General features: G+C 33.9%; 1 protein-coding gene across 5 annotated transcripts; it reads left to right on the top strand.

Moving 5' to 3' along the window:
* The first annotated feature begins 231 nt into the window (after window positions 1-231).
* On the top strand, window positions 232-8,243 carry LOC115983249 (DAR GTPase 2, mitochondrial). 5 transcript variants are annotated; one of them, XM_031105888.1, is made up of 8 exons: window positions 232-469; window positions 2,368-2,472; window positions 4,398-4,475; window positions 5,276-5,372; window positions 5,608-5,678; window positions 6,204-6,300; window positions 6,510-6,715; window positions 7,891-8,243. In XM_031105888.1, exons 1-8 carry the CDS (start codon window positions 323-325, stop codon window positions 8,137-8,139), a joined length of 1,050 nt encoding a protein of 349 aa, XP_030961748.1. In that variant the 5' UTR covers window positions 232-322; the 3' UTR covers window positions 8,140-8,243. The 5 variants fall into 5 exon arrangements, with proteins under 5 accessions (XP_030961748.1, XP_030961750.1, XP_030961749.1 ...); XM_031105890.1 differs by having other exon boundaries at window positions 5,276-5,426; window positions 7,901-8,068; XM_031105887.1 differs by having other exon boundaries at window positions 233-469; window positions 5,276-5,426.
* Window positions 8,244-12,699: the final 4,456 nt, after the last annotated feature.

Here is a 12,699-nt window from a genome sequence, read left to right as displayed (position 1 = left end):
TTACCTCCTCCAAAACGCGTGAAAAAAAAAAAAGAAAAAAAAAAAAGAAAAAGAAGAAGAAGAACAAAAACGCAGGAACAAAACGCAACACAGCTTATAAGTGAACCCAAACACACACGAGAAATCCAATTTCAAAACCACACTCAATTAAAACCCAAAAGCCCATCAAGTTAAGCCCAATAAAAAAAATGAATTGAAACTTTCAAAGCCTATGAGTTTAGTCCGAAACACATAGCTGAACAAGCCCAAAAACAAACAAAGGTCTATCAGCCAACACACCCACTAATAAACTGCTTTTTGCATACTGGAGCCAATAACCCAAATGGCAGCAACGGCTAAATTGGCAAGGCAAATAGGCGCATTGGCCACAAGAGGAGGATGGTACGGCCCTCACATGGCTGCGGCCTCTCGTGCCATCGCCGAACGACTTCCATTGGTTGATCTCGTTCTTGAAATCAGAGATGCAAGGGTACCCTTCTCTTCTCATCTCTTCATTTTCCGTTTCTTTAGTCTGTATTGTACACCAACTGTTTGATAAAATGTCTGCATATGCATGTACGTGTATATCTATGTTTCATTTTCTTTGTGTGGATGTACTTGTTTTAGCATCTGGGTTTGGGTTTCTTATCAGTGTGGAACCCAATAAGAAGTGGGTGGTGGATGAAATCTGGATTTGGGTTTGCTTCAGTTTTGTTTAATGATTCAAAGCTGTCATTCATCTCTACTTTTATAGTCTAATACTACTCTGTTTTTTCATTTTCATGCCTTTAAGAGAAAAGTTTTTTTTTTTTTTTTTTGGGATAATTCAGTAAGTTCATATGACAAACAAGACAGCAAGTCTACACATTCTGCTAAAACACTGCCAACTTTTCTGGCAGACTTTACAACATGCAGATATCAGAGAGCAACAAAAATACCAACTAGCACTCCGATTACAAACTGACTAAAGCAACTGCTTAGGTCTTAAACAACTGCTTAATCTACAGAAAGCACTAGTAGTCATAATTGCCATAAGAGCCATTAGCATATCAAAGAGGTATGCTCAGGTAACAAGGTGCAAGCAGCCCCATCTAGAGCTTAGAACTTTGTGAAGCATAATATTTCCAGCCATAACAACATGCCCCATTTTACCTCTAATATCCTATTTAATTCTCTGTATAATTTGTTCTTCTGTCAAAACAATTCCTCCGTGACATCTGCTATTTCTACCATATGTGATAGATTGTGGCCCATCAGACCATTTTGCAGAAGGTAATTCTAAAATTTTTTCCCTCCAAATTAGTCGCTTCCCATTGGACTATTTCATCCCAAATAATTGGAACATCAGTTACTAGGCGAAGCACCATCACATGCTTCCAAATCCCTCTTGGTAAGGGAGCACTCAAAATACAAATGTTCCCTACTCTCTATTTTATTTCTACAGAATGCACGATAACTATCCCCAAAAAAACCCCCATTGGATCGGTCTATTTTTTGTAGTCAACCTATTTTTCAAAGTAAGCCACTCCATAAAAGCATGTTTTTGTATTGCTTGAGGTAACCATACTGATTTCCACCATACCACCTCCATCCATCTCTTTATGCCTTAATTGGTTCCAAGCAGCAGCACAACTGAACTTGCCATATGGAGAAGCAGTTCAGAAATGAGGCTGAGCTTACTTTGAATGCTCACCAAATCTTCTGATCTAGCAAGGGGCCGGCACCATTCTCCTTGTTTCAAGGCACTATTCACTTAGCTTCAATTGAGCTTGCTGCATCATATATGGGTCTATACACCCATAGGTCTGAATTAGAATACCATCAGGATGCCAATTATCCAGCCATAAGAAGACCTGGCATCATCCCAAATCTCATGTTTTATAAATCGTCTTGCTTGACCTCTTTGCTTCAGAAGAGTTCTCCAACCCCCGTATGTAATACTCTGTGGGAGCTTTACAGACCAAAAACTATTGCCCCACAGTAGATTCTCATGAACCCAAGCAACCCACAAAGAGAAAAGTGATTGCTTGCTTTATCTAAAAATGAATTCTTAATTATATTTTTTTTCAGAAAGTATGTTTGTAAGTTTTGAGATAATTATGTTGGAAGCAATCTTACTGAATTTCCATTTAGAATTTGTAAGATACAATTCTAGATTACTTAAGCAAAGCCACCAAGAATTGGTTGAAACTTTAGTAAGGGAGCATGAACTCACACCTTTGGCAAGAACTAATTCAATCCATCGTTTGAGCTCTTAATAAAACAAAATTTGCTCCAATATTAATGGCTTATTTTCAGTTACTTTTTTTTTTTGATAAGTCAATTCTTTTTTGATAATTTGATAAGTCAGTTCTTATTATTTTAATTTTTATTGTTATTGCTCTCTAGATTCCATTGTCATCAGAGTATGAGCAATTGAGAAACTACCCATCTTCCTCTAGGCGGATCATAGTGATGAACAAGATGGACCTTGCAAATCGGTCTCAGATTAAGGTAGGTATTTTGTTCACTTCTTTGTTTTCTATAGTAATTAAATAAGAAATTTCTAAGGGTTGATAATCCTCTTGAGGGAAGCAAAAGTGTCCTGAAACTTGCAGTCCTTTATGGAGGAAGTTCAAATATATCTTGAGCACAACCTATATCTCTGAAGGCACTTGTCATAATATCTATATGGCCATAAAATGATAGATAGTTTTCATGTGAAAGGAATTAATGATGTTGCCAGAAATCTTCTTTGAAATCCATATTTATTTTAAATTCAAATGCTTTAACCCCAGTATGAACTATGAACTTGTCTTTTCATTAAGATATCCCAAACTTGACCGACATTTTTTTTTATTAGTAAACATTTTGGGGATCCTTTTTAGTTAACAGAGAAAGACTCTCATTTACTGCATGGGTTGGGAGGCAAGACTCACCACACCTTAGCTGCTTTATGGTGCCTGAAATCTTCTTTGAAATCCATAACTATTTTAAATTCAAATGCTTTAACCCCAGTATGAACGATGAACTTGTCTTTGCATTAAGATATCCCAAACTTGACTGACATATTTTTAGATAATAGAGAAAGACTCTCATTCACTACATGGGTTGGGAGGCAAGACTCCCCACACCTTAGCTGCTCTATGGTGCTGAAAGTTTCCTTGTCAATATTCTACCAATTGAAACACTAATTTTCCAAGTTAACCCAAACAAAGTGAGGACCCAGGACCAAATACCTGTTGCCATAGAGCAATGGAGAAGTAGATGATTAATAGATTCCTCATTATAGGGGAAAGAAGCCTTTAATACTTCTAAGGGCATTATAATACAGTTGAACCTCAAACACTCCTTTTGTTTTTGGTATCCACACAGCTTGATCAAGGCCAAACAAGGAGGGCAGATTAGCATAAAGAATCTCAAAAAAAGAATCAACTGATTCCATCTCTCAATCTTGATAAGACCAGCTGAATTGGAGATTCCAATGTCAACACCCCCTCCCTCTTGATATGATGATACCGAAGCCTCATTTTTCTATTGTCAAGGCAAAAAAATCTAGGAACAAGTCCTTAAGAGAACCATCACGACACCAAATATTTGTCTAAAACCTCACTCTAGAACCATCTTGTATTTCAAACTGTACGTATTTAGAGAAAGAATCCCATCCCCCACATATATCCTTCCACAGGATAACCCCATCTGCACCCCAAATATGCTCTGTTGTTCAGCCTCACCATCCTTATTGCATCAGAAGGTACTGGAAGGAAGCCCCACTTTCCTTCCTTCCCCCAGAAGGCATCAACACTGGGAGGAAGATGATCAGGAACTCTCCTCAAAAGATGGTCCTGTTCCACTCCAAATCTCCCTAGCCACTTCTGTAGAAGTACTCAGCATATCAGCCTTTGTTAGTCTTGGTATTGACTGCTTTTTTATTTCAAGATTGTAAAAGATATCTCAGCTGAAATTGTCTATAATGAGTGTAATTTTAAATACTAGTGAAATTTTGTCACGATTCCAACTCTGAAGTCATTGTTGAATGTTGATGTACTAGTGATCATTATTTAGAATTGTCATAGGCTTGTTTTGTTCCTTTGATGATTTCATAACAAGTACAACATGCTCTTTGAAAACTCAGTCATTCTTTTTTTTGATAGGTAATTAGAAAACTTATATTAAAGAGGAAAAAAAAGAAGAGAGAAGTACAAGATGTTCATGATGATGAACAACAACACAACACAACAGTCATTCTGGATCATCAAAGTTTTAGATTATATATATGCGTTTCATCAGAATAGACAAAATAAATTTCTCTAGTAATTCTATATACTTTTAGGACAGTGAAATTGTAAAGTGATTTTTTCACTCGTTTGCCTTCAAATAATGTTATCTTGTAACTTCTTCGTTCCCCCCCCCCCCCTTCCTTTTTTTTCGGTTTATAGGAATGGAAGAGGTATTTTGAGCAACAAAACTGCATCTCTTATGGAGTCAATTCCCATAATAAGGAAAATATAAAGGAGGTAAATATAATTTTCTTTTCTCTTTTCCCAAGTGTGTAGAGGTCTGTGGAGCATTAGGCATAATCCATTGTGTGTTTAGATAGTCTTTTGTATGTATCCATTTTGTTATGGTGTATGAAATGAGTTGAATATTATGTGAGGATCAATGTTTGTACTATGGATAATAACACTGTGTCAGTACTTTTTTATCATTATCTATGACCTATTCATTCAAGTGGGTGTGTGTGTGCCCTGGGTGTACATGTGCACATCTAATTTCTTATTGAAATGTGTTTGACAAACTTAATGATGTGATTTTATTATAGTTAGATATCTAAACCTGATCAAAACAATTATTAGTTCTATTATGTTTACTTGAAAACTACTTCCGTTGATTATCACAGTGGGTCTCTATTGCTGTGTTGATTTTTCTTAAAACATATTATTTATATATTTTTTAAGTTTGCTCGGTAAACCACCCTCTACTGCATTTTTATGAAAGGAGGTACCACTAGAGGTAGTACTCATTGGCAAATATCAAAAGGTTTGCCACTTGTATTATATAGAATAAGAAAATATAATCTATTGTTTGTCATTGGATCTCTAGCTGGAGTAAGCTAGCCTTTCTTCTTTCTTGTTTCACTTGAGAATGATGTGTTAGTGATCACAATGTGTTTCTATCACTATGATAATTTTTGTCAAAAACCAATTTAGTAGGTTTACTCTTTGTATCTGTTGTTTTCATACTGTTTCTGTTCATAAAGCCTTTGTTTTTATTTATATAAATTTACTCCAATTCAAGGAATTTTCACTTCTTACAGTTGCTGAATTTTTTACTAGCCCGAGTCAGAGAATTGAAGAGGACAAATGATTTCAATTATACAGCAGTGATAATGCTTATTGGGATTCCGAATGTTGGTAAGTCAGCCCTTGCCAACTCTTTGCATCAGATTGGGAGGATTAGTGCTGCAGGTATTTCAACCATATAAACACCTGTTGGGTTCAATTTTTTTTTTTTTTTTAATTTTTTTTTAATGTTTTTAGCCAATACTATCTTACAATAATTTATTTTCTTCTATTCTTTTATTTGTATTTTTATTATAAATTTACTGGGTTTTTCCCCTTCATTTTTGGAATATTCCTTGTCTCATAGAGAAAGGAAAGTTGAAGCATGCAATAGTGAGTCCAAATCCAGGTGAGACAAAAGATATCAGCAGCTTGAAGGTATGTGTCGTTGATTATAACATTGTGTGCCTTTGAAGTTTTTCTAGAAATAAAGTACATGCCAGGATAGCGCTGGTGCTACTAAAATCTACTGGTCATGCATCAGCTCTTCGAATAATTTATATATCTGCCCCCCCTCCTCCCCTCCCAAAAAAAAGGTGGGATAACGGGCACATAGAACTATTTGCATACTTGATACAACCCCACCAACGTAATATTATGTTCAATTTGGCTTCCTGTTGAAAAGATTCTGGCATCCCTTCATAACCTAAACCCTCAAAAAAGAGAAAACAGTCATTTATACTTACTCCATTTGATACTTTATTTGGAAGCCAAGAAATTAAAAAAAAAAAAAATGGGCGGGGGTGGGGTGGGGGGGGGGGGAATAAATTTTTGTATGTCCATCTATTTTGGTTTTGAATATTTCTTGGAGAATCAATTAGCTTTTTAGAATTTCTGCTCCTTTCATCTTCCTTTTTATTTTACTTTATATTTTTTGTAAATGAAAGTTCATTTTCATTTCAGATAGGTAGTCATCCCAATGTTTATGTGCTGGACACCCCAGGTGTTTTACCTCCTAAAATTCTCGACACTGAGATCTACTCCAAGTTAGCTTTAACAGGTATGATTCTACCTGCTAAATTTTGCTCTTCCATGGGTTTGGATGGTCCTATAGCTTGTCTAAGTGTGTTAGAGTTACTCTGGTATGTAAATGGAGTAACTCTCATGTATACATCAGTGTCATATCTAAGATGCATGGGATGATATTGAGACTTCAACTATTTCAAAAATTTGAATTTTGAAGTCAGGTTCGCTTATACTATATTGCAGGATCAATTAGAGATTGCTTAGTAGGGGAAAGGGAAATTGCTCAATATTTTCTAGCTCTTCTTAATTCAAGTGATGAATACAAAAAATGGGCGAAGTTGTCCATGAATGTGAATGACAGAATATTCTTAGACCTCAAAGTAGAGGGTTTAAGTAGCTGTGAATTGGACAAAAAACAGAAAAGGCAATACCCCACAGATCATACACAGGTATCAGTATTTTGTTCATCATATCTCAAAAAATTATACATGTTGTAGATTATATTCATCTAGATATATTTATTTATGTTTTTCTTCTGTTTTTTTGGTAACTATCAATAATTGCTATGTAAGCTACCTTCTAGTAAGAAGACACAAGAAAACAATAGTTCTGAACAGTAACAGCTATGAGCATTACATGTGTAGGGACAGGGCCAGAAAATTCTCATTTTAGTAGTGTGAGGGGGAAATCTCCACTTATAAAACAGACTTTAGGAGTTCAGAGAGAAATGCGCATTTTTCTCTCACTCAACTCTTCTGCACCAATTCCTCTACTAGCAGTAGCACTTCTATGCAAACTACATAACTCTAGTAAATATTTATCTAGATTGAAATAGGAGATCACTTTATCACGAAATGATCTTATTTTCAGGGTGTAATTTTAGTTTTCATGATGTAGATTTAAATAAGTAATATGGCTATTTGTCCAAAAAAAAAAAAAAACTTGTAATATGGTAAACAACTAAAATACAAGCATTGAGCTCTCTTTTGGGACTGGGATTAGAATTGTGTGTGAAATTGATTGTTATTCTATTACTCTTTCTCACCAAGTTACAAACTCTTTAAGCATGAATCAATATGGTATTGATAAACCACTGAACTTCAAAATTCATGAAACCATTACGATTTTGTGGCTGTTGGTGAATCTCTTGTTTCCCTGGATGCATTTAGTGGATACAAATGTTTGGTATACCTATATGTTAGCATCAAACTGATTTGAGCAGATTATATGGTTGTTAAACATCTCATTTGAGCTCGAGTAGCTTTGTTGATTAATCAATTTAGTTATTTATTTATACTGGGCTTGTCTTCAGTAGAGATTGAGCTTTTTTCTGTGTTAAACCAAAATCCTTATCATAAACCACTTTGCTTCAAGAAATATCAAACCTGCTGCTGTCAGAAATGCTCTCTGAAACCTATTTGCCTCATGAAACAGCCCTCTTTGTCATTTTAAATCCTTTTGAACCTAAAAGCATTCCATAAGCACCTGCTAGCCGATTTCTCATCTGTTCTGTGTCATCAATTCTTGCCTTGCTCTTTCTTAGCCATTTTAAATCCTATCTTAAGTTTGTGGTTTCTTGGTTTTTTTTCTTTATTTTAAAATGAAATTATGATTGTTGACGTAGGATTTCATTGTACATGATGTCCGTCGGACTCTCTTTGAGACAATTTCTTCTTTTGATGGCAATGTGCAAGTTGGAGAGGATTTGAGCAGGCTTATTGAGACACAGTTTACTTCATTGCGTGAAGCTTTTCAGGTTCCTGTGGAACTTGGTGAGGAGGCTCAAAATAAAGCTGCTACTAAGTTACTGAATCTTTATCGTACTGGGCGATTGGGACATTATACTTTAGATTCTTTACCTTGTCACACTTAGTGTTATCTTTTGAATCTTTATTGTATTATATTCACTATTTTGAAAGTGTTCTTTTATTGATTTTGGCAATGATGCTTTTTTCTCTTTCTAATAGTTATTGTAATTATCTCTCAAAAAAATAGTTATTGTAATTATTATTATTGTTTAAGCAATCTCTATGGTTCTGTTTATATTATACATTTGCATTTTATCCTTTTGGCTAACAAAGCCATTATAGTAGGCACCTTCTCTGTCTGTGCCTAAGGCATTAGAAGATTGTTTTTTGGAACACAAAAGTACCAGAGGAGAACCCATTAATAAATAATTTAAACTTGTTATGCACTCTGTCAGCAACAACACAAAGTGATTTGTTGTGTTCCTAGCATTTTTCCAATACATATGCACTTTGAGTGCAAATGTAAGTTTCAAGATCACTCCACCAACTAAGAACGGCCATGCACCACTATAAATAGAATCAAGAAAGTGCTCTCAATCTGTCAATACTTACTATGTCTAGACCTAGTAAGTTTTCTTGTGTTGAGTCAAATTAAGCCGCAAGCTCCAATTCTGGTGATGCCCTTCTATTAATTCCTATAAGTTTCAGCCTTGCAACTATACTCCCGCCCGAAACTCATACACTGCCTAATAGATCTACACTGCCAAATAATTGAGTGGCTTCAGCCTGACCCTCAAATTGGGTTTGGGCTAAGTTTGACTCATTAAACCCAGTCAACTCTTGCACAATACCAACTAATTTTAACAAAACCCATCTGATTTATTCTTTTTTTAATGCCTTGACCCATGAGTCCCACACACACATTTAGATTTAAACCAAATGGCCAAATTCCATTTGAAAATGCAGCTCAACCTGAGCTACATCAACCAACCTCACAACTTAAACTCAGCCAACCCACATCTCAACAAGGCCATTTAATATCACACCCTAAACAAGATTCAACCAGCCCACATTTTAAACAAAATTCCAAACACATAAGAAACCCAATTTGAAAACCACACTCAATTAAAACCCAAAAGCTCATTTAGTTAAGGCCAATAAAAATCCATTCAAAGCCAATAAGTCCAAATAAAAAAACGTAGTCCAAAAACAAAGGTGGGCCTTTGTAATTAAGGGTCTGTTTGGTCAAACGTTTTAGGAGTTTAAAAGAACTTTTTTAAAACCTAAAACTTTGTTATGTAACCACACCTCTTTATGGTATTTTATTTTGTAAAAACGTCATTTTAAATTCAAAATATCATTTTCCAACAATTTATACAAACACGCCTTAACTAAACACTTTTGTAGCTAATCATGATTGCTTTCTTCTTCTTCTTCTTTCCTGTTACGCTATGTTTTAATTGTTTATGTGGTCTTATTATTATTTAGTTTATTAATGTATTTCATTGTAATATTGACAAAAGCAGTATGTTAAGATTAAGAACACAACGCTCTCTTCTTTATAGTGCCAATAAAAATGTCGAGTTATAATCTTATTGACACGATCATTTTATCTATTAATGTCAATGGGCTAAGTGCACATGATTGTCATCATTAAATCTTTACTTAATACTATGAAGAGTTTATGTTATAGGTAAGCGTGATCCAAAGACACGTTAAATTTGCTCACCTGCCTGCCTTCCTTTCATATTCAATGCTCTACCAGGTTGACAATAAGATGTTGATCGATGGTGAAAAGCTTTAAAGCATATTGATAAGCTATGCCGGTATCCATCCGAAATGGTGCTCTCTGCTCTCACATTTATGATGGATTCCATCATGAATTAATTAATGAGTGGACCCCTGTCATAAATTTAATGAATGGACTCCATCATAAAAGTTATAGGAGGGCGTACTATTCTTCATACTCCGAGAGTATCTAAAAATTACTTTTTGTATAAAAGAAAGAGTAATGCCATAGACACATAAAATTGCATAATTTGTTTCCACAGGGACCCACTAATACTATCACACTTTTACTATTCATAAATCGTTACGTGAGCAAGTTGTGACACAAATTATGTTATTTTATGCATCCCTAGCATTACTAGTAAAAGATATTAGTAATGTTAGGATCATAACAAAATTCACAATTTTGCCACAATTTGTTCACGTGTTGAATTTTAGACTTATCACTTTTACTTTATCACTTACAACTTGTCACTCAAGGAGATTGTGACAAAATTGTAAATTCACTGTGCTTTTACTCTATCACTTACAACTTGTCACTCGAGGAAATTGTGACAAAATGGTAGATTTACTGTGCTCTTAACATTGTTTAAAAGTTATTTATCCAAAAACTAAAAACCAAAAGAATAAGAAAGAGATTGGAATTGTGATTGTAGTCTTGTCAAAAGAGAGAAGGAATTCCAAAATCTGCTATTTGTTGTGTTGTGATTTTATTATTATATATAACTCGAAACAAAAGTGGAAACCACAAAATAATTACTGTGAAAGTAGTTGTTGCACACTAGCACCAAATAGATATAACAAATTTTTAAGTTAAAAAAAAAAAAACAAAAAAAAAGATAAAATATTAGTATTTTCTTTCCTAAAGTTCGTATGAATTTTGTTTATGTACCTTTAAATAATTATTTTTTATTCCATAAATTATTAAAAATGTTATACTCTTTGTCCTTAAACTTTTCAAAGACTTTCTATCATCTTTAAACTATCGAAAATAAAATATTTTTCTCCCTATTTTCTCCCATAAATGATTGAAAAATGCTCTTGAAAAAGTTTAGGAAAAAAAAAAGAATTTTTTACATTTTAGGAAAAAAAATGAAACCTATGTAAACTTTAAACTTTAACGATGTAAACAATATTATAGCCAAAAAATAATTTATTAACTGTAGACACAGACACACATATCAAATATGTCTTAATATGAATTGTTTCTCATATAACAAATGTTACATCAATATAAACCCTTTGCCCTATCCCTCACTAACTATCTATAAATAAAAAATACATCAAAATAAAATTTTCAATTTTCACGACTAAAAAAAATATTTTATTTCATAAATTAGTTTTAATTTAACATATTTTTTTTATGATATAAACATCATTTATAATTAACAGTGTCAATTTTTAGCAACATCTTTATTACATTGTACTATATATGTTTGTCAGAGTATTTGATGTCAATATTTCATTCATTAGTTTAAATCTATTTAAGACTCAAACAGGTGTTGGGATTTTCTCTCAGTTCCTGCGTTCCAAACTCTCTCCAACCTCAATTCTCCAGCCATGTGTCATTCATACCTACGTTAAATGCTTCTTATTTCAACCAGTGGCGGCTCTATGATTATTTTTTAGGGTGGTCAATAAAAAAACATAGATTATATAAAATTTAAAACATGAGAGAATTTGAATTTATCAACATCACCAAAACAATAACAAAAAACACCAAAATACATAAAAGTTTTCAATTGCTATCTGCAATGTTTCATATTTTGAAATCGTTGCATGATATCTTCATTATCGATCCTACAAATTACATTTCTTTAATATACACAACTAAACAATCATTCATCCATGGATCTCCCATTTGATTGATTTATTTCAAATTTATTAAGATCTAAATGGGCATTTCTAAGGTTTAAAACCAACAAATTTCTACTTTTGTTGTTGGACTTGTTAATTTTTTTTCTAAATTTTAGATTGAATTGGTTTGTTATTGGGCTTTTTTGTGTTTAAAAATACCAAGATATTGTTAAGAGATTATATTCAAACTTATTTCAATTGAGCTTAAAACAAATCTGAAGGTGTTCAAAATTTTATTTTAAGGGGTTAAAATAAAAAAATAATTAAAAATATGGGGGTTCATTTGAACCCCTGCGCTCCAAGTGGAGCCGCCCCTGATTTCAACTTCAATAACACCCCCATTTAACAACATCACTCCAATTGCCACTACCTCCAATGAAACCACTCCCCCATTATCAAACTCACACACCAATCCGGGGTGGTTCCTAGTGGGGTTGATCATTGTGCTCATGGGGGTTGTCTGCGTTCTCAGTTACTGTGGTTTTGTGAGCCCGTCATTCACAAGCTCATGTGCCACCAGTTCCGGGCACTGATCATGAAAACTAGTCACAGGTCATATAAGTTCCTTTAAATGATTAGTTGCAGAAAGCAAGAGCAATAGTGGCAAACGCTGAGGTAGATGTGGTTTCAATAAAACTAGGAAAATCGAGAATTTATGAAGACCTACAAGGAGTTCAATTCAAGCAATTGAAAGAAATTATAGTAGTATGTTATAGTTTTATTTTTTGATGAACAGTAGAATATTATAGTTAGCTCAACTAGTAAAATATTGTGAATATCAGTAAGTTTATATATGCATGCATATAACATCTTACTCCTATAAATGAAATAATTCCAATGCTAGGTCAAAAAAGAGGTAACATGCGCACCTAGATTTAGTATTGCTGCAATACTCATTGCAATCAGCATGATAAGCATGATCAAGAATACATCAAAATCACAATTAGCCACACAGTGTAAGCATTGTCAACCGTGGAGCTTCAAGTTTATATTATATTCAACGAATAATAAGCGTAACCAAAGAAATTAAAAGTGAGACC

This window comes from Quercus lobata, chromosome 4, assembly GCF_001633185.2.
Source record: "Quercus lobata isolate SW786 chromosome 4, ValleyOak3.0 Primary Assembly, whole genome shotgun sequence".
Taxonomy (NCBI): domain Eukaryota; kingdom Viridiplantae; phylum Streptophyta; class Magnoliopsida; order Fagales; family Fagaceae; genus Quercus; species Quercus lobata.
Note: the sequence above shows the minus strand (reverse complement) of the source record. Positions and strands in the feature narration are given on the sequence as shown.